This window comes from Mus musculus, chromosome 11 (assembly GCF_000001635.26).
Source record: "Mus musculus strain C57BL/6J chromosome 11, GRCm38.p6 C57BL/6J".
NCBI lineage: Eukaryota > Metazoa > Chordata > Mammalia > Rodentia > Muridae > Mus > Mus musculus.
In genome coordinates this window covers 62,545,345-62,567,977 of record NC_000077.6, presented here as the reverse complement: position 1 = coordinate 62,567,977, position 22,633 = coordinate 62,545,345, and the positions used below count along the sequence as shown (strand labels likewise).

Here is a 22,633-nt window from a genome sequence, read left to right as displayed (position 1 = left end):
GCCCTCCTCCGACTCAGGTTTCAAATGCTTTTTCTGTCTCCAAATAAAGACAATCTCTCCCTCATTCTCAGCGCTCAGCTTAGAGGGCTTGTTGGCATATGGGAAACTTATAACCCAGCACCCTCACTCTGCAAAACATAAACTTCTCAAGCTGGCTTCAGGCTACGCCCTATTATATGTGCCTCACTTCAACTCATTTGTAGCTTTTTGTAAATGTTTCTTTTATCTGAATTTATTTTACATAGATTCGTTGGTTGGTTAGTTGGTTGGTTGGTTGGTTGGTTGGTTGGTTGGTTTCTGTAGACCATGCTGGCCTCGAACTCATACAGTTCCACCTGCCTCTGCCTCCTGAGTGCTGGAATCAAAGACCTGCGTCACCACCGCCTAGCCTTTTCATAGATTCTTTACTCCGTTTTTTATTTTATTTTACTTTGTGCGTATGGATGTTTTGCATGCATGCATGGTGGTGCACCCTCTGTGTGCAACAGACCCCCCAACCCCACCCCCAAAGTAGAATCACAGACAGTGAGAGCTACGATGTGGTTGCTGGGAATCAAACTGAGGTCCCCTAGAAGAGCAGCCAGTACTCTTAACCACTGAGCCATTTCTCCCACCCCATAGATTACTATGTTTTGTTTTGTTTTTTAAATAAAGTATAAATGCTCATACAAATGTGTAGCGTATTTATCTTCTGGAGAGGGAAGCAATGTCAGAGACAAAGGGCAACTTCCTTACAGCAGTGTTTTCTGAACTGCTTGAAATCACTGTCATTAGATTTATGTGGAAGAGAGGATGTCACTGGGCTTTAGAAGAAGGAAACGTGGGGCCTCTGAGGGTCCTAGGGAGGAGGGGTAACAAGCCAGGACCTATACTTACTGGCTTTAATTTTCTTTGTATCAATCCCCAAACTTGCTTAGAGCCAGAGAGGAGGCTGTATCTCTAGGCCAGATGGAACTTTTTAAAGCTGAGTATCTGATACTGACAAAAAAAAAAAAAAAAGAAAAAAGGAAGGAAGGAAGGGAGGGAGGGAGGGAGGGAGAGAGGGAGGGAGGGGGAGGAGAGGGGAGAGGGGAGAGGGGACGGGAGGGGAGGAGAGGAGAGGAGAGGAGAGGAGAGGAGAGGAGAGGAGAGGAGAGGAGAGGAGAGGAGAGGAGAGGAGAGGAGAGGAGAGGAGAGGAGAGGAGAGGAGAGGAGAGGAGAGGAGAGGAGAGGAGAGGAGAGGAGAGGAGAGAAGAGAAGAGAAGAGAAGAGTAGGGGTGGAGGGAGAGGGTTAAAACAACTGATTCACAGAAAAGGTGCCCTTAAAGGGTCTGTCTTCAAGATCAAAACTTCCTTCTGGAGAAAGAGAGCAAAGTCTACCTGGCTAAGGACAATGTGCTGGGCCTGGGAGAATCCTTACTCTCACAGAAAGTGGACTGCTTCCTCCCACCCCTCCCTGGGGAGCCTGTACACAGTCTCAGGACCCAGAATAGCCCCAGGCAGACCCCAGGCTAACTCTGAGAGCCCAGATCCAAGCCCTGACCTCTCTTGGGAGTTTCTATCCCAGTCACTGCCCAGAAATGGACATCTGGCTTTAGCATGAGATGACCAAGACAGGAAGACATTTCCTGGTCTGGGTGACTGCAACAGATCAAACCAGGCAGGAATTGGTGCAAAGAAGGAGCAGAAAGACTGTCACAGGTAGAAGAATGATCCTGGGGCAGAATGACGAAGGACAGGCTCTGGCAGCTCAGTCTGGGCCAAAGGTGCATCAGAGTGAGGCAGAAGATGACGACAATCCAGCAATCAGCCAAGCCAAGGAAGGATCCGGGAAGCAGAAGGCAGGTCGACAGCCCCACCTTACTGCACCCAACACATGCCTGCAGCCCACTTCCTCACCCTAAACCCACTCCCCCAGGTCCCTCCCACTCCGTACCCTCCCTCATCCCACACACCCTCCTCTCTTCGCTCCCACTCTCCCATCTTCTCCCCCACCCCTTAGCCCTTCATTCTGCCTCAGGCACACCCCCCACTCTCCTGCCAACCCCTAGACCTTCCGCTACCCTCCAGCATCCCGCCCCTTTCCTACTTCCTCCGGGCCTATACTTGGATCTCTGTTCTAAGAAGTCAAGGCTCACTACCATCTGTAACAAGATCTGACTCCCTCTTCCGGAGCGTCTGAAGACAGCTACAGTGGGGAGAGAGACAGAGACAGAGACAGAGACAGAGACAGAGACAGAGACAGAGACAGAGACAGAGACAGCCTGGTCTACAGGGTGAGTTCCAGAACAGCCAGTGCTATACAGAGAAACCCTGTTTCGAACCCTCCCACCCACCCCCAAAGAAAAAGAAGAAAGGTCTGCCTTTGGACCTCCAAGGATTCTCAAGGGTATCAACCTGGGTCTCGCATCTCTGCAAGGGAGCTGGTGGGCGCTGGGGTTGGAGGGGACCATGTAGCATCTCCCTCTGGTTTTACAGAGCTCAAAGGTTTCCCGAAACAAGGTCCTAGGAGTACCTTACACATTAAGAGGGACATACCCAGGGAAGCAGATTCTGTTGTTAGCTAATTAGATGGGAGGCAACAGAAACCTGTTTGTAAGTGGTGGCTAGAGCTGACCCCAGTGGTCTGGTTAGTTTCCACAGACTAGGTGAGAGCTGATAAACTTTTGACTTGCAACCAGGCTTTGCCAAAGAGGGATTTTTTTCCCCCAAGCAAGGTCTCTCTATGTAGTTCTAGTTGTCCTTGAGTTTCCTATGTAAACCAAACTGGCCTCAAACTCACAGAGAGTCTCCTGATTCTGCCTCCTGTGCTAACGTCAAACGCCTGGCTGCCTGAGAAACTTTTATGTGGCCCTAGGTATTTAGATATATGAAATAAGTTTATAAATAAAACCCTTGCCAATGTAAATCAAAGAATTTTAAATAATTCAGCTACCTATCTAATTGTATACCATTTTTAAATAAATAAATAAATAAATAATTTTTTTTTTGAGACAGGATTTCTTAGTGTAACCAGCCCTGGCTGTCCTGAACTTACTTTGTAGACAAGTCTGGCCTCAAACTCACAGAGATCCACCTGCCTCTGCTCTCTAGGTGCTGGGATTAAAGGCTTGAGCCACCATACCTGGCTTGTACACCACTTATTAGAGATGAGAGCTAATCACATACCAAGATGGAGGTGCCTGCTTATTTCTGCATAAAGAACTAAACCTTAGGGGGCTGGCGAGATGGCTCAGCAGGTAAGAGCAATAACTGCTCTTCCCAAGGTCCTGAGTTCAAATCCCAGCAACCACATGGTGGCTCACAACCACCCGTAATGAGATCTCATGCCCTCTTCTGGTGCATCTAAAGATAGCTACAGTGTACCTATGTATAATAATAAATGAATCTTTGGGCCAGAGCAGGGCTGACTGGAGCGTGTGGACAGGGTTGACTGGAGCAAGCAGAGGTCCTAATCCCCATGAAGGCTCACAACTATCTGTACAGCTACAGTGTACTCACATACATAAAATAAATAAATCTTAAAAAAAAAAAAAAACTAAACCTTAGCTGGATTTTCGACGCTGCAGGATGTGGAGCATTTTCAACTTTATTCAGAGGTGATTGATATTTTGATATTGTATGATCGTCAAAGCTAAGAACATGGCTTCCTATAAATATAGAGTACAAGATGATAAAAAGATGTTTTAAGGCCATTTCAAAAATGGTTGGAAATTCTAATTCCAAGTCAAAATTTATTTGATGATTTTAAGATGAAACATATAGTCAGCAGAGACCAGGAATGGAGGTGAGTTGGTGAGTGCTTGCTGACACCTTCAAAATAATGAGGGTGGTGCAGCTCAATTGGTAAAGTTTTTGCCTAGCATTCATGAAGCCCTGTGTTCAGTCCCCAGCATAGCATAAAACCAGATATGATGAGACATACATCATTTCAGATACTCCAAACGGGAGGTAGGAAGACAGAAAATTCAAAGCCTTCCTGGACTACAGAGTAATTTCTAGTCCAGCCTGGGTAGTTTAGTAAAACTATTAAAAAACAAAAATTGCCAAAGGCCTAGACCTTCACTCCTCATTTCTGTATTGGTCAGAGTCCTCTAAAGAAACAGAACTGATAGAGTGAATATATACATATATACACTGCATAAACCAAGAATTCTGAGGTGACTCATTTCTTGAGGCTGGCTGTCTCTCTCAGCAGTCCCGATCTGATAGTGTTGGAGGCCTGAAGAATGACTGGAGAGAAGCTGGTTTTCTGCCTGTGTTGGAATCCTAAATAAATTGTTTTAATATTGGCAAAGGAATGCCTCACCTAAGCGTAGATGAACTTGCCAGCAAGAATGAGTGTCAGCAGGCAAATCCTTCTTCCATGTCTGGGCTGCAGACAGAAGGTGTCTCCCTCACTTAGGATTGGCCTTCCTACTTCAAATAATCAGATCAAGAAAATTCCCTCACAGGAGTGCCCAGTGGCTTGTGGTTTAGTTGATTCCAGATGCAGTTGACGACTATGATTAGCCATCGCAAGTCCACCCCTTGTCAACCAGCCTCCACCATCTGTCTGTCTTCTTCATGGGCCATTGAGGAGCGTTAAAGGGAGATGTGTTGGGAACCACCACCCCCGTGTCTTTGATGGTGGGCACTAATTTCTGAAATTCCTCCTGGGATGCAATGTTGTCTCTGGCTTCCATTTGGTCTTTTTGACTACTGTGTCACTACACTGTCAGGGAACCAACGTGGTGGGGATTTTACCAACTTCTAAGTTTATCTGTCCAGATTATGCATTCTGAAACTGGGGCAATAACCACAGGAGTTCAAGGACCCACTGGATTTACTGTCAGACTTCAGGCAAAACTCTATTAATTACCTGCCTTTCATAAGCCCTGATTTTAAGCCGAGGGCTATGAAGTTTCTTGGGATCTCCTGGAATAGTATTAATTCAGAACTAGCGTTCAGTAGGCCCCAGGAAGTCTAATTGTTTTCTTTTCCTCAATGTACATTTGCCCTTGTAAAATGTGTGCTCCTCTAGGGAAGGATGGAAAAGGGGCTAACCGTAAAACTCTTAGGTGTTTTAACAAGGTCTTTCTTTAAAGACACCTGGCCTTTTCTTTGTTCAGGGACTTCTGGGTCTGTGAACTGACTCAAATCTGGAAACTGGTTGATGATGGGCTGGGATTTCCTACTGTATGATCCAATTATTTCATTTATTCCAAGGTTTTTCTGTTATACCAACTAGACACAAACTTAGCAGGCTTGGGACTAGAGATGGCTCAGCAGTTAGAGCACCAACTGCACTTGTTGCAGAGGACCTAGGTTCAGTTCCTAGTACTCACATGGGAACTCACAGCTGCCTGCATCTCCAGTTCCAGAGGATCCGATGGCTTCTGGCTTCTATATACAGTAGGCATGCACGTGGTACACATGCATCTATGCAGGGAAAACCTTCACGTATGGGAAATAAAATAGATTTTAAAATATTTTTAGGGCTGGAGAGATGGCTCAGCAGTCAAGAGGACTGTTCCCGAGTTCAGTTCCCAGCAACCACATAGTGACTCACAACCATCTGTAATGGGATCCGATGCCCTCTTCTGGTGTGTGTGAAAACAGCTACAGTGTACTCATATAAATAAAATAAATAAATCTAAATATATATATTTTTTAATGGCTGGACATGGTGGGGTATGCCTTTAATTCCAGTACTCAGGCAGAGGCAGAGGCAGAGGCAGAGGCAGAGGCAGAGGCAGAGGCAGAGGCAGAGGCAGAGGCAGAGGCAGAGGCAGAGGCAGAGGCAGAGGCAGAGGCAGAGGCAGAGGCAGGAAAATTTGAGTTTGAGACCAGCCTGGTCTATATAGCTAGTTTCAGGACAGCCTCTGCCGTAAAAAAAAAAAATTAACCATCACCAGCAACAAAAATCCTTAGCAGACTTCTTATCTATTTTATTCCTAAAGCACCATGACTGGTTGGCCAGTACCAAAGGGGCCATACTGGTTAGGCCATTATAGACCCTGCTTTGCCTGTGCCACCCATTACCATGGCTAACTACACTCACCTTGCCTTTGACATCTCAGTGCTGCTGCTGGCTCTGATACTACAGAGCCCAGTCAAGCCTACTACATTTAATTCAGTCGCGTGAGCAGCAGCAGCAGCAGCAGCAGCAGCAGCAGCAGCATTTCCAACCCTAGGGTCTGGAGATGCTGGCATCTCTCTTGCCACCCGATTAGCACCTTCTTACCCCTTATGGTTGATCTGGGGACCACCATGCTGGAAGCTGAGCTTGTACTCTCTGCAGGAGTGGTGTGGGCTGTTTGTGTGTGTGTTTGTTTGTTTGTTTGTTTTTGAGACAGGGTTTCTCTGTGTAGCCATGGCTGTCCTGGAACTCACTTTGTAGACCAGGCTGGCCTCGAACTCAGAAATCTGCCTGCCTCTGCCTCCCGAGTGCTGGGATTAAAGGCGCCACCACGCCCGGCATCATCACACACAAATGATGGGATGGGGGCATAGCATGTGCACGCCAGGCCACCTGTGTAGAGGTCAGAGGATAACTCTGTTGAGTCAATTCTCTTATACCCTTATGTGGGTACCTGGGATCAAAAGCACCTTTATCGGCTAAGCCATCTATCTGGTGTCCCTGTTATTTTTGAAGTTGTTCTTTTTCATCCACCCTTGTGAGGCCTGTGACGGCTGTAACTTTCTTGTTATCATTCCTTGCACTCTTTCCTCGTTTTGTGGATGTTTGGGATCAAGCACTTGCAACAATTTATGTTAGAGTCTGATGGTATTTACCTTATAATCCTCCAGGGCCATCTGGGTAGGCAGGGGGTTAACTCAGAACAAACCAATCATTTACTGTCCCAGTGTGCTAAGCTAGTAATTGCATGCGTTCTTAGATTACTTTTTATGAGTAGGCACACAAACACGTTTTTTTGTTTTTGTTTTTGGTTTTTTTGTTTTTTGTTTTTTTGTTTTTTTTGTTTTGTTTTCCTACCGCCCTTCCTCGACCCCCCTTTCACGGGCTTCTCGGACAGAACAGACACAAACAAAACGAAACACGCAGCCGGACGGAGCACTAGAGGCACGCCAGGGAATGGGAAGCGCCGCCGCCAACTCAGAAGCGGGCACCTAGGGGGCAAAACCTGGAACGCTCCAGGAGCACCTCGAGGCTTGCAAAAAGCAGAGCGCGTGCACACACCAGACGGGAAGGGTATGCAACCGCAATACCACCAGCCACATTCCCCGCCTCGGGGAAGAGGATCAAGTGAGACACGACCGAAGTGAACCACGTAAGGGCAACCGAGCGCCTGACGCGTCCACGAGGACCACGCACCCTTGCCTTCCACACACCACAGGCATACGGATGGGGAGGAGAGACCAGTGGCCCGCTGGCAGAACGAGAAGGGCAGAGCGGTCGCCATTCACAATGAATGACCATTCGCCATTCGCCGTGAATGTCCGTCCCTTGCCTGGCGCGGCTTAGGCCCCGCCCGAAGAGAACTCAGGAGCATCACATCGATCTACAAACATGTCTTTTTAAAAATTAATTTTTTACGAGTGTTTTGACTGTTGCCCAGGGAGGTCAGAAGAGGGTGTTAGATCCCCTCCTGAAACTGGAACTACAGACAGTTTTAAGCCACCACGTAGGTACTGGGAATTGAACCTTTGGAAGAGCAGTCAGTGCTCCTAACGTCTCTCCAGCTGCCTGTCTGGGGCTCTCTTTTACAGAGTTCAGGAGCGGGAAGGGTTTAGTTGTTAGGGGCTTGATTTCAAAGTTCTCTATCCTTATTGTGCATGTACCCTCAAGCAGTTAGGTCTGGCTCATTACTATCCATACTGGGAAGTATCAGGAATATGTCTGAATAGAAACTATCCAAATTTGATCACCCTTAAGAAGAGAAAACTTGTTTCATTGTTTGGGGTGGGGTACAGCTGGATGTAGGTGAAAGCGCTGGGTGGCTAACAATTTGCTAGGTACCTTATTCAGGGAGGGCATGTATACAGCTCAGTGAGCCCAAGTTGGGGTTTCATGTTGCTAGCAGGTCACTAGGTATAGTTTGGAGTGGGGTGTATATACACAATGCATGAAGGTAGAGTTCTCAGGCTGCCAAGTGCATTATTAGACTAGGGGTATGTACATAGCCAAGGCCAAGTGGAGTCCTAGGTGGCTAAACTATTCCCCATGCTTGCCTGCCTCACTTCTGTTTCTGTTTCTTTTTTCTTTTTTTCATCTAGAAAAGGTTTTTTCAAGTTTTTACTTTTAAACTGGCTGTGGTGGCACATAACTTTAATCCCATCACTTAGGAGGCAGAGGCGAGTACCTGCCGAGGACGATGTCAGACTCCCTGAAGCAGGAGTTACAGACCCTTATGAATCTCCAGAATGCCAGAAGGTTGGTTTTAGGACCCATATTGGGGTCCTCTGGCAGAGCAGGAAGTTAACTGCTGAGTCATTTCTCTAGCCAACCCCCACACCCGTATAATTCTTATTCTGAAAATAATATAGGTATAGTCTTTTTCTTTAGAAAGTGGCAATGTTCTTGATAAGCCTTGTGTGTTGGAAACTCATTTCCTGCAGAGGGCCGAGTTCAGTCAGGCAAGCTCAGAGCTAGGGGTAGCAGGAGGTGAAGAGGGAGGGGCCTGAAAAACACTTCCCCCAAATCAGATTTTCACATTTTGCTTTCCTGGGAGCAAGAACCTAGAACTCACCCCTAAAAAAGAATCAGGCCCCTGGTTATTTGGAGCGGGAGGGGAAAGTCGGCAACTGAGAGTGTCACATGATGCCTGACTTTTCTCAGCACAACCTGACCCCAAGACTGCAGGGCAGCCTGGTTCCAAGCCAAGTGGACCAGAGCAGAGGTCTGAGTCACGGGAGATGTGGAGGGTAGGCGCCAGGACTCTCTGTTCCAGAGTCATGGGGCAGAACCCCACCACTCCATGTCATCTAAGGATCTTTTTCTGGTGGCTGGGCCTGACCCAGGGCCTGTATTCCTTGGGCTAATGTGTCTGTTACTTCTCCACTCTGTAACTGAGCTCACTTCCTGGCAAGCCAGAGGATAAGAAAGGTTCCATTTTCAGCACCTACCTCAGGTGACTCAGAGCTGCAACTCCAGTTCCAGGCATACCTGATGCCCTCTGTCCTCTGGGCACACACACACACACACACACACACACACACACACAGAGAGAGAGAGGGCACATAAACTCATGCAGGTACACACACACTTTACTTTTGCAAATGTGAGATGTAGAGTAAGATTCAGCCTATAGCATGTTCATTTACTCAGCAAGTATTGGTATCCAATCTCAGGTGGGAAGTGAGCTCCCCACGTAGGGCTGTTAGCCTCCCTGCATTCTGTGGAGTCTCCTGAGACGTCTGTACTCATGTTCGACCCAGGCTCTTCTTTTATTCTCTATTTCCATATTAGAGGACCTGTATCAGGCACCACTCACTTCAACCCAGTAAACAGAGTTTGGGGGTTCTTTGTGCTCCTCTAAATGAAAGTGGAGAGGACAGTTACGGAGAAACAGAATTATCTTGAGTGCATGAAATCAATCTTTCAGGCAAGTAGCCACTTAGAGGAATTCAGCACATTACTGGAAACTCAAAAATGTCCTCACCCTGAGGCCTTGTGGGTTTGCAGCAATAAGAAAAAACAGCTGTGCATCAACTCCATGGCATTAGCCAAGGCCCAGAGAGGCAAAGCAGGTGAGGTGTGCCCCTGTCCTGGCCTCTTCAGACTCTTCAGGCATGAATGTTGTTCCTCAGAGATTCTTTCTCCCTCCCTCTCTCCCCCTTCTTTCTCCCCTCTCTCCCCCCCTCCCACTCGCCCTCTCCTTTTCTCTGGGGCTGAAGAGTTGACTCAGTAGTTAAAAACACTTACTGCTCTTATAGAAGACCTGGGTTCCATTTTCAGCACCTACCTCAGGTGACTCAGAGCTGCAACTCCAGTTCCAGGCATACCTGATGCCCTCTGTCCTCTGGGCACACACACACACACACACACACACACACACACACACACACACACACACACACAGAGAGAGGGCACATAAACTCATGCAGGTACACACACATACATATAAATAGAAAAATCTTTACAACTCATATTATTGTCTCTGGTGTGACACACGTGTACATGGGAGTGCAAGACCACTCACACATGCTTGCCACGTGTACAAGGAGAGGTTGGAGGATAACTTCAGAAATCATCTCTTTCCTTCAATCATAGATTCCAGGATTGAACTCGGGTCCTCAGGATTGTATAACAAGCACTTTGACAGCTAAGTTTTTACAGCTAAGCCAACTGGTTTTGTGCTTGTTTTTGTTGTTGTTGTTATTGTTAGGTTTTTTTTTTTTTTATTTGAGACATAGTCTCAAGTACCTCAGGTTGGCCTTAAACTCTATGCAGCTGAGAGCTGAGGATGACTTCAAACAACATTTTTATTTATTTATTTATTTTTGAGATAGGGTCTCTCTATGTAGTTCTAGCTGTCCTGGAACTCACTCTGTAGACCAGGCTGGCCTAAAACCCGGTGATCCAAGTGCTTCTGCCTATTGAGCACTTAGGGCTAAAGTTCACTACCCTGCTCAGCAAACACAGCTTGACTTCACACTCCTATCTCTGCCTCTCCCTCCAAGTCGGTAAGATCATAGGCAAGTAGCACTGTACCCAGTTAATTCAGTACTTGAGGCTAGACTCAGCGCTTTGTGCATGTCAGCATTCTACCAAGTGAGCGAAAGCCTCGACCCACACCACCCCTTATTTTTAATTTGGAGATTGTCTCACTGAAGTTCTCAGACTGACCTTGAACTCAAGAAGGCTCTGAACTTCAAGTTCTCCTACCTCACTCTCCCAAATAAATAGGATTATAAGTCCCCCAGGCCTGGCTTAAAAAAAAAAAAAAAAAAAAAAAAAAAAAGCTGTCTTGTGTTTTTTTGAGACAGGACCCTGGCTGTTGTATCTGCCTGCCTTTTCCTCCTGAAAGCTGGAATCAAGGCCATTATGTCCAGGCTCTTTTAAGTTTTTTTTTTTTATTTTTGTTTTTGTTTTTTCGAGACAGGGTTTCTCTGCATAGCCCTGGCTGTCCTGAAATTCACTTTGTAGTGAGTTCCTCGAACTCAGAAATCCGCCTGCCTCTGCCTCCCAAGTGCTGGGATTAAAGGCCTGCGCCACCACCGCCCAGCTCTTTTTTAAGTTTTTAATTGACATAGTAATTTTAACATATTTCTTGGGTTCTGTGTGACCTTTTCATGCAAAGGTGCTGTTCTAACCAGGGTGACTGGCATAGCTTCCACTTTAGGCAAGACCGTTTTGAGTTGACAGTATTAACTATTCTACTAGCTACTTTGACATATCTAATTATTGTCAATTATAGTTACCCTATGTGAGTCTCCCAACCTACTTCACCCCTACAACACCCACTAGCTCTCAGCCTTTCTAACCCTGTGACCCTTTAATACAGCCCCTCATGTTATGGTGACCCTCAAACATAAAATTATTTTTAATCCTACTTCATTAACTGTAATTTTACTGTTATGAATTGTAATGTAAATATGTTTTCCAATGGTCTTTGGTGACCCCTGTCTCATTCAACACCCTCCCCCCCCAAAGTGGGCAAAACCTACAGGTTGAGAACTAAGATGCACTAGTCAGTCTCTCTCCACTGAAAGCTCCTGCTTTTTTTTCCTGCCAGGCCTTGAATTTGAAGGCAGGTATATGCCTCTGCCTCCTGAATGCTGGGAATCAGGGTATGTGCCACCACATTCAGCCATGTCCTGGTTTTTCTAAGCTTCCTGGCTATGTGCCTTCTCCCTTCTCAAGGTCTTGGCTACTGTGGGGATAGGAGCTATACACACTGTTCCAATAAATTGTGTTGCCTGATTCCAGGAAAAGCCAAGGAGTCAGGCTGATCTAAGTCAATTAAAAAAATTAATCTGTACTAAAGTATTGGCTATAAAGGAGCAGGCCAGCTTCTGAGGGAGATACCTCAGGCTGGTGTGTGGGAAGCTCAGGCTAGAGTACATGTTGGTGGCTGCTGGCTTATTCACATAAGACTGAATTTGGTCCCCAGTAGAAGTGGAAGGCCTTCACATGCACACACTCACAGAATAATCAAAAAATGTCAAGGAGTCCAGAGTCGTGTGTGGTGAAAGGCTCTTGTAATCCTAGCGGTTGGGAGGTGGATGCAGAATAAGGCCCCCATCTCAAAAACCAAACCCAAACCCACTCTTTCTCCTCAAACACCAAATCAACTATGGAGTCCTGAACCATGGTGTGGTGTCATACTTTGCTACACAGAACATTAACCTGGGCAATATGAGACTGCCTCAAGTAATTAAAAAGGCTGGGGATAGCTCAAGTCATATTGTGCTTGACTTACATGAACTGTTTGATCCTCAGCAAAACACACACACAGAGGGGGAGACAACCCCGTTATTGAATTCTTTAGAGGGGAAACATGAGGTTATGATTGAGGGTACCAGCTTGTTCTGTGAACTCTACAATTTCAAGGTAGATGTGTCATTTAAGTTGTTCTCCATATTAACCACCATGACTCAAGGGCCAATGAAGGGAACTGATGCCAGTTTTTCTCCTTCCCCTGCTCACCTTTTTTCCTTAGACAAGGTCTCTATGAAGCCCTGGCTGTCTTTGGCCTCACTTTGTAGATCAGGTTGGCTTCAAACTCACAAAGATAACACCTGCCTTTGCCTCCCAATTACTGGGATTAAAGGCATGTGCTACTACTAAGACAGCTCCCATGTTTGAATTTTAGAGACAAGGTCTCACTATGGATCTCTGACTAGCCCAAAGTTTACTATTTGACTGGGCTAGCCTCAGAGCTCTACTGCATGTGCTTCTGTGCTAGGATTAAAGACATGCACCACCAAGATGAGCCCATGTATTCTTTAGCATCTAGTCTAAGGCTGGAACCAACATTGTTTCTAGCAGTTAGAGAACCCCAAAGAGCCATGGCTCCCAGGCTTTTAAATTGTTTATTCATACATGTATTTTTATTAAAAGATACCATGTGGGTCCTAGCTACAAAATGGCCCAGCCTAGCCTGGAGCAATATTGCCTCAGCCTTCAGGGTGCTGGGGGTTACAGGTATGTACCACCCATGCCCAGCTTCAAGAAATCTTATCAACTCTGCTCTCTCTACATTAATCTCATAGCAAGTCCTAGACACATTTCCCCACAAAGCTGTACAGGTATTTCTTCCAAAATCAAGGTGGCACAGATCTTTAATATCAGCACTCAGGAAGCAGATGCAGGTGAGTTCACAGGGCAACCTGGTAACTAACCACAGGACAGCGAGGACTACATAGACTATCTCCAAAAAAAAAAAAAAAAAAAAATCCTAGGCAAAATGGCACACAATCCTAACATTTGGGAAGTAGGGGCCAAGTGGGTATCTTTGAGTTTCATTCAGGCTAGCCTGCACAATATGGTGTACCACACCAGCCAGGGATAGATTCCTTCAACAAAATACATCAAACCACTTGCAGTGGCAGTTTATGCGAAGAGGCAGAGGTAGGGTTAGAAACTCAAAGCAACTAGTCTGGGCTTAATTAAAAGGGGCAAAATTCGTAGCAAAATTCAAGGGGGTGGAGGATCCAATAGAGGGCTGGTGAGACAGCACAGATTATACTGCTTGCCTTAAAACTACACCACTTGGGTTTGATCCCCGGTATGCATGTTACACTCAGTAAATGAGAACATAGATGGTCTCCCATCACCTTTAAAATTCAAGTTGGTTTACTGCTGAAATGCATACTCATATACAGAAAGGAGCTCACACAGCAGGCTAGCGTTTAACAATTATTGAGATTGTAATCTCATTTCCATTTCTCCTGGAGACTGCCATGGAATTCAATGTAGACTAGGGTAGTCCTGCTTCTGCTTCCCCCCAGTGCTGACACTAAGGGCCTGTTTTTTTAGTGCAGTCCTGGGATTGAATGCTGGAATTTCTTTTACTCTACAAACCTGTATCTCCAGATGAAAAAGTACCAGCTACAAATGCATTTTAAAAATCTTAGGCCGGGCGTGGTGGCGCACATCTTTAATCCCAGCACTCAGGAGGCAGAGTCAGGTGAATTTCTGAGTTCTAGGCCAGCCTGGTCTGCAAAGTGAGTTCCAGGACAGCCAGAGCTACACAGAGAAACCCTGAAACTCGAAAAAACCAAAAAACCTTAGGACATTAACTACAACTGAATAATCTGGCAAGTTCCAGTTCTTGGCGAACCTCTATGTCTTTTAAATCACATTTCAAAATGATAGCTAAAGCTGGGAAATCATGTGTCTCAGTTGTAGACCAGAGGCACATAGGGTCCATACTGCTGAAAATTTTGGGGATTGAAGGGACACAAACCTTCCAATGACAGGTGTTCACTGTAATAGCTTTTAATTTTCTTTTCTATTACTTACCATTTCTCCAAGTAGGTGGTTTTCTTCCTAAAGAATTATCACAACCAGCATTAAGAAATCCAACCTGCTGGTATCTTACCCAAGCAATCATATGCAAATCAGTGTGACCTAGAGACCCCCCAAACCACCAATTTAAAAAAGTACTTAAATAAGCAAAGTTACAAAGGCTGTATGGCAAGCCCCACCCCTTCTGTGGCAAACTGACATTAAGGCTTTGCCATTAACTAAACAAAATTGCGATGTCATACAAGTATAAGCTGTAAATGATGCATATTTTAGTCAAGACCAATCTTTAGTTAAATCATGCCCAAAATAATCAGTTAAGAGCCCCCACCACCCAAGCCACCACAGAATTTCACAAGTGACACCATATATGCTTACCATGCAACAAAACCTTTATTAACATTTTTTAACAGAGGTTCAGCTATTATTGAAACTTGTAATTTCTAAACTTAAATTGGGGCAAGTGGCTAGAGTGCAGAGTAATGCCATCACTGCCCACTGGGAATGCAGACCGAATAATTAATAGCCACCCCTCAGACGGAGGACCAGGTGCAGGGTCGACTCTTTCTGGATGTTGTAATCAGAGAGAGTGCGGCCATCTTCTAGCTGCTTGCCGGCAAAGATCAGCCTCTGCTGGTCAGGGGGGATGCCCTCTTTATCCTGGATCTTGGCCTTCACATTCTCGATGGTGTCACTGGGCTCCACCTCCAAGGTGATGGTCTTGCCGGTCAGGGTCTTCACGAAGATCTGCATGCCACCTCTCAGGCGAAGGACCAGGTGCAGGGTTGACTCCTTCTGGATGTTGTAATCAGAGAGGGTGCGGCCATCTTCCAGCTGCTTGCCGGCAAAGATCAGCCTCTGCTGGTCAGGGGGGATGCCCTCTTTATCCTGGATCTTGGCCTTCACGTTCTCGATGGTGTCACTGGGCTCCACCTCCAGGGTGATGGTCTTGCCAGTCAGGGTCTTCACGAAGATCTGCATGCCACCCCTCAGACGGAGGACCAGGTGCAGGGTTGACTCTTTCTGGATGTTGTAATCAGAGAGGGTGCGGCCATCTTCCAGCTGCTTGCCGGCAAAGATCAGCCTCTGCTGGTCAGGGGGGATGCCCTCTTTATCCTGGATCTTGGCCTTCACGTTCTCGATGGTGTCACTGGGCTCCACCTCCAGGGTGATGGTCTTGCCGGTCAGGGTCTTCACGAAGATCTGCATGCCACCTCTCAGGCGAAGGACCAGGTGCAGGGTTGACTCCTTCTGGATGTTGTAATCAGAGAGGGTGCGGCCATCTTCCAGCTGCTTGCCGGCAAAGATCAGCCTCTGCTGGTCAGGGGGGATGCCCTCTTTATCCTGGATCTTGGCCTTCACGTTCTCGATGGTGTCACTGGGCTCCACCTCTAGGGTGATGGTCTTGCCGGTCAGGGTCTTCACGAAGATCTGCATTTTGACCTTGAATTTAAAAGGTAAAAATTTAAAAGCCTACTAAAATCTTCGATTCCCTACAAAATACTTCTACTCAAAACTCCTCCCCTTTTTGTCATAACATAAAACCTGTTTTGTCATGGTTTCAAACTGCTAAACCTTTCCAAAACACTAAACTGGCATTTGGAACATTCATCAACTGCGGGGCATCCAAGTTCGCTAACAATAGACATGATAAATTGAAAATAAAAAATATCCAGACCAGAAGCCATCGATAAAAATTCAAGTAATAAACAATGCCCGAGTGAGAAGTACCTCTTTTCTGCCTCCCCCCACTGAAATAACCACGATGGACTCTCCATCGGTTAAGCGTCCGTTAAGCTCCCTGGCGCGCGCGCCAGGGCCGCCCCCGCTCCGCGCACGCGACCAAGGCCCACTCTTCCCGGAAGGCCCGTTGCCGCGTCACGTCACCTCGCTCCCCTCCCCCACCCCAAGAAAAAAAAGGCCCGCTTAGCACCACGTAAGCCCCCTCTCTAAATCCTCCCATGATTCAAACGCCGTAGACAAATACCTGTTAACAAATGTGATGAAAGCACAAACCGCCCAGCGCGTCGAAACACCCTCACAGAAAGACCGCCGAACCGGACAAAGCCTCTCGTCACTGAGCTCAGTGGCCGCGCGAGCCGCTATTTATGCAGCGTCTGTTGCGTGACTGCTCACTCCTACGTAGCTGTTGTCTTCCTGCGCCACCGAAAGTAGTTCCGCGGGCCCCCACCTCCCCCAGACCAATTAGGCGTTTTTGCCGAGCTCCCGATTCTTCAGAACCAAAGAAAAGAGTACTACCAAACGAGAGACACTGTATTCCCGGCGTCTCGTCTCCTCTCGTGCAAAAAATTGAAAAAATCATCACGCGGATGAATCCAAGTTAAAGGGCCCTCCCTCGAAAGCTCTGGAAACCTCCTTGCGGCGCCAGCGCTGATTGGTGAGGAGTCAAAGATGAGGCCGACGCTGATTGGTGGAGGTCGCGGGCCGCTCGATTGTTGCTGGGCTCGGTTCTCGGGCAGTTTAACGTCGACGTTGCTAAGTAACCGAGTGCGCATGTGCGGGCGCTCGCCTTAGCGAAATACTGATGTTTCCTGCTTGAGGTGGGGGAGGGGCGTCTTCTCTTCCCGCGTCCGGAACCCCGCGTCCCGAGTTCCCCGTGGTTCTCTCGCACCCATCGCTCGGCGGCTTTACGCCACAGGGTGAATTGCGACCTCACCCTGCTCCCCCTGGCTGGACTCTAGCTTCGCCCAGGCCCCCTCCAGTATGAGCATTGATGCTTCCGTAGCCAGTGTTTTTAGTTGTTTTGTCTTGTGGCTTAGCCGCCCACGGGCCCAGATGTGGGTGGGAGTGGGGTGGCTGCCGGGCTGGAAGCTGAGGATTTAGCCAGAGACCCAGCCCAGAGCCCGGCCGGACTTACAGATTCTCTCCCTCCCCAGCAATCTACAAACAAAGGAAGGAAAGAGGAGAAATGCCTATTAGACTCAGTACCCGGGGTTCACCCACCTCTCCCATTGGGATGTCTATTGTGCAAAGGAAGGGAAGGGGCCCGTTAATCCTAGAACCTCAACCTCAGGACTAGGTTCTGAGGTTTTGGGTGTGGTTGCTTTTCCCTCATCGAGATCAACAAGGAAGGAGCAGAACTGCTCGGATTGCTTTGTCATGCGGAGTCACGAGGATGGCCATGTAAACAGTTTTGTTTGCATAGGCTACCGGCTTCCGTACAGTAAGAAGTCTAGCTACGCTAACAGATTAAACTTCACTCTGTAAAGGTTTACGAGTTATTACCATATTACTGAAGGAAACGTTAGGAACATAGCTGGTTTGCCTAGCATGAACCAAAAGCTCCAGTTTGATTCCCCAGCCCAAAGTCTGCTTTCTAGAATAAAGAGCAGGTAGAATTTTATTTGAAGTGAATTGAAATTCAGAAAATGTCTCCTTTGCATAGTATTTTATTTTTATTAGGAAGCATGAGTCGGACCTTGTTTCAACAAGCAGAGTATGTCTGAGTCAGACATTTTGAGGCACAGACTCAGCCAGAGTGCTGATCTTATGATTGATGCGATGACTTCATTGGGGTAAGTTCCAGCAATTGCCAGACGGGTTATTGCTTCCTAGTTTGTTTTGTTTTCAAAGTAGATCGTTTGGTGACTTCAACCCAGTAATAATATTTCAAAAGAATGGCATCTGGACAAGATAGATTTTTTTTTCCGTAGCATAGTTTTTGTTGCTTGTGCTGTGTTCACCCCTAGCCCCACCCCTTGGAGACTGGCCATCACTCTGTAGCCCTGGTTGGCCTGGGATGACTATGTAAATCAAGAGCTCACAAGAGATTCTCTTGGTTCTGTCTTCCGAGTGTTGGAATTAAAGACACGGACCATCGTGCCCAGCATGATGTAAACAGATTTTTTTAAAAAGTATTTTATATCTGAGTGTTTTCCTTGTATGTATGTCTATATAGTACCTGTGTATCTGGTACCTGAGGAGCTCAGGAGGGTACCAGATACCCTAGAACTATACAGACTGCTGAGTACTTGTGTGGCTGCTTGGGAATCGAGCAGCTAGTGCTCTTAACTGCTCCAGCCCTCTATAAACAGATTTAAAAAAAAAAAAAGACAGTATAAATTTTGAGATTAGAAGTTTATTGAGTTAGTTCAACAATGTTTCTCCAATTAAAAAGGAACTGTTTTCCATTTTTGTTCACAATAGAAAAAAAAATTGTGTCATCTTTAGGCCCTAAAACACATGAATACACCTGTGTGTGTGTGTATGTGTATTGCTCTGTAGACCAGGCTGGCCTCCCATCTCAGAGATCCCCCCTGCCTCTGCCTCCTGCCTCCAGAGTGTGGAAACTAAATGCGTGTGAGAAATATGTATTGACTGGACAGCAGTGACACAGTGACACATGCCTTTAATCCAGAACTAGGGAGGCAGAGGAAGGGGATCTCTGAGCTCGAGGATAGCCAGGAATACATCCTGCCTCAAACACAAAAATAAGGAAGAAAGGAAGGAAAAGGAAAAGACTTATTTATTGAAATAGGGTCTCATGTAGATCAGGCTGGCCTTGAACTCAATTATATAGCCCAGGATGACCTCACACTCATGATCTTCCTGCCTCTGCCTCCTAAGTGCTGGAATTGCAGGTGTGTACCACCATAACTGTACTGGCAGGAAAGAGACACTTGTATTCTGAGACACGTATGTCCTTCCATTAGGGCTATCAGGCCTCTCACACAGTAGACCCCAAGGAATTAGAATTTACTGAGGAATCTCACACTAAGAGAAGAAAAAGGCTTAAAATCCTGGATCTTGCCTTATAGGAATTTCTCTCTCAGGTAGAGATTTCACCCGGGTCTGACAACTTGTCAGACCACATTGAAGGAGAAACTGGAGTCCTGACAGTGAGGACTGTGGAGGCCACACTTCCATCACAACTGCTTAGTTATGCACATAACCAACTGTCTTATACTTAAATATTTTCTCATTTAAAAAAATTATTTATTATTATACATAAATTCACTGTAGCTGACTTCAGACACACCAAAAGAGGGCGTCAGATCTCATTATGGGTGGTTGTGAGCCACCATGTGGTTGCTGGGATTTGAACCCAGGGCCTTTGGAAGAGCAGTCAGTGCCCTTACCTGCTGAGCCATCTCACCAGCCCATTTTCTCATTTTTAATTATGTGTCTCTGTGTGCATACATGCATGTGGACACAGGTGTCTGCAGTGGCCAGAAGAGGGTGTTGGATACCCCTGAAGCTGTAGTTACCCTGGAACTGTAGTTACCCCTAAACCTGTAGTTATAGGTGGTTATGAGCAGCTGCCTGATGAGGGTGCTGGGAACCAAACTCAGGTTCACTGCAAGAGCGTCAAATGCTCTTAACAGTTGAGCTGTGTCTACAGCCCCTTTATTTAAATCTAAACCTCATGTTGGCTCTTTGAAGATAGACTTGAGGGGAAGGCACTGTATGTCTTTATTTGTTCCTCGTTCCAGTGGCACCACATTGGGTAAATCTCCCTTTTCTCTTTTTCATTATTACTTGTCTGATTGGCCTATTGAAGACCGGTGGTCACGCCTAACTAATTAGGGCTGCCAGGGCCCAGGCTCTGACTGTAACTTTTCAGGTCTGTGGTGATATTTAAAATATAATATTAAGGGGCAAGAGAGATGTCTCAGGAATTGGGCCCTTACTACTCTTGCAGAGGACTTCAGTTTGGTTCCCTGCACCCCATATCAGGTAGTACCCTCCCTCTGTGTGGGCACCTGTGTGCACTGGTCTATGTAGCTATTTGTTTAACATAGTTAGGAGACAGAATTTATTATAAGTCAGAAATTTTAAAAGATGTATAGTCAGGCACTCATGCCTGTGAATCCCAGCACCTGCAGAGCTGGGGCAGAAGGGTTGCTAAGAGTTTGAGGGCAGCCTAAACAACATAGTGAATTCTAGGCTACCCTAAAACTACAAAACATGCCCCTGTCTCAAAAAATAAACAAACAAAAGAATGTCTAAAGATGTAACTCAGTTGGTACAGTGCTTGCCTGGTAGGCCCCAAAGAATCCTCAGCATATAAACTGTGCTGAGACCATCCTCAGCCACATAGGACAGAGGGTCGGAAACTGCAGGTCAGTCTGGCTACCTAGTGAGTCTAAGGGCAGACTGGGATGCAGCAGACTGGGATGCAGCAGAGTGTCTCGAAAAATTTAAAAGGTAAAAATTGTTTATATTGAGTACCGAAATGAACATAGAACAAAATTCCATAATATCGGGGGGGGGGATTGTTTGTTTGTTTTTGTTTTTGTTTTGAGGTCTCACTATATAGCCCTGGCTAGCCTAGAACTCAATATGTAGACTATCCTGGCCTTGACCTCATAGAGATTCATCTTCCACCACCAAGGCCCAAGAATGTTAGGAGCTCTTGCTTCTTTCACAGAGAACTAGAATTCAATTCAGTTCCTAACACTTACACGGGTGGCTTATACCAGTTCTAGGGAATCTGTCACCCTCTTCTAGCTTCTGCAAGCACCCACACGTATGTGTATAGACAAACACATAAAATTTTAAGGTAAACACTTTTTCTTTCAGTTGTGGTAAGATACAGTATACAGGGCTGGTGAGATGGCTCAGTGGGTAAGAGCACCCGACTGCTCTTCCAAAGGTTCGGAGTTCAAATCCCAGCAACCACATGGTGGCTCACAACCATCTGTAACGAGATCTGACTCCCTCTTCTGGGGTGTCTGAAGACAGCTACAGTGTACTTGCATATAATAAGTAAATAAATCTTTAAAAAAATTAAAAAACAAAAACAAAAAACAGTATACATAAAAATGACCATTCCAAGCATATTGTTTTCACGAAGTAGTTTCACTCTGTTGTCCAGGTAGGCACACAGACCTGAGCTCACAGTCTTGCCTCAGCCTCCCCTTACTGGGATTACAGGAGTTCAACTTCATGCTTCCGTTTTTCCTTCCTTTTTATTTTTTGGAAAATTTTAAAATTACATTTATTTGTGTGTGTGTGTGTGTGTGTGTGTGTGTGTGGAAAATTTTAAAATTACATTTATTTGTGTGTGTGTGTGTGTGTGTGTGTGTGGAAAATTTTAAAATTACATTTATTTGTGTGTGTGTGTGTGTGTGTGTGTGTGTGTGGAAAATTTTAAAATTACATTTATTTGTGTGTGTGTGTGTGTGTGTGTGTGTGGAAAATTTTAAAATTACATTTATTTGTGTGTGTGTGTGTGTGTGTGTGTGTGTGTGAAGTGGAAACATGGGGGTTCTTTGGAAAGTCAGTTGGACGGTGTTTTGCTGGGACAAACACATAAAGGAGTGTTTTCCTGAAGTGGACACAGGTGAACGACTAAGGCAGACTCGTGAAGGCATGTTTAGCTAAAGCAGACACAGGTGACAGGATGTTCTGCTAAAGCAAGGTCGTGAAAGGATACCTGATGAAGGATTCTTTGCTAACAACACCCATGTATTGAGCTGCATTTGTCGGGATTCCATAAAGAGAAAACACATCAAAAAACTTCTGATGGTGTGCTGCAGTTTCGGGCTGATTGGCAGAGTGATATCAGCTGAGACAGGTAGACATACTAATACAAGACACTTGCTGAGGCTAGACCCACAGAGGCCATGTAATGTTTGGAGGATATAAATAAGATTGGGCAGACAGTGATGGAGGCTGAGTTAGGCTTGCTTATAGAGCTAGCTGTGCAACACTTTTGGGTCTTCTGCTGATCTTTGCTTCCCTGAGAGGCACAGCTGAGAGAACTTCTCCTGGGGTTCCTCCCTGGTCCCTCCTACTGATTCCAGCCGAAGTTGGGACCTAACTGTCTCTGATAGGTAGTGCCACCTTCTGATTCATGCTTGCTATCCTGACTCTAGCAAACTGGACTGCTGATATATTCTTGAAGTGTTTTCAAGTGGATCGAGCTGCCGCTGCTAACCTGTGAACTGAACTGCCAATTTCCAGACAACACAAACAGGAGTTGCTCCAAAGAACCTTTCTAAACAGGTCCACTTCCCCCCTGTATCCTTTCTTTTCCACTACCTCTGGTGGGTGATGGGCTACAAGAGAGGTTAAAATGTTTAAAACCCATCATTAAAAATAGGTTTTTAGGGCTGGTGAGATGGCTCAGTGGGTAAGAGCACCCAACTGCTCTTCTGAAGGTCCGAAGTTCAAATCCCAGCAACCACATGGTGGCTCACAACCATCTGTAACAAGATCTGACGCCCTCTTCTGGAGTGTCTGAAGACAGCTACAGTGTACTTACATATAATA

General features: G+C 46.1%; 1 protein-coding gene across 2 annotated transcripts; it reads right to left on the bottom strand.

The window, feature by feature from the left end:
* Positions 1-14,764: 14,764 nt before the first annotated feature.
* Ubb (ubiquitin B) lies at positions 14,765-16,807 on the bottom strand. Of its 2 annotated transcripts, none has more exons than NM_011664.4 (2): positions 16,383-16,807; positions 14,765-15,838 (listed from the first exon to the last, which is right to left on the bottom strand). In NM_011664.4, the coding sequence occupies exon 2, from the start codon at positions 15,830-15,832 to the stop codon at positions 14,915-14,917; it is 918 nt and encodes a 305-aa protein (NP_035794.1). In that variant the 5' UTR covers positions 15,833-15,838; positions 16,383-16,807; the 3' UTR covers positions 14,765-14,914. The 2 variants fall into 2 exon arrangements, with proteins under 2 accessions (NP_035794.1, NP_001300913.1); NM_001313984.1 differs by lacking the exon at positions 16,383-16,807 and adding an exon at positions 16,127-16,247.
* Between the last annotated feature and the right edge of the window lie 5,826 nt (positions 16,808-22,633).

Coding starts and splice junctions, on each gene's coding strand:
- Ubb (NM_011664.4), bottom strand. CDS start 15,832: ATGCAGATCTTCGTGAAGACCCTGACCGGCAAGACCATCACCCTAGAG.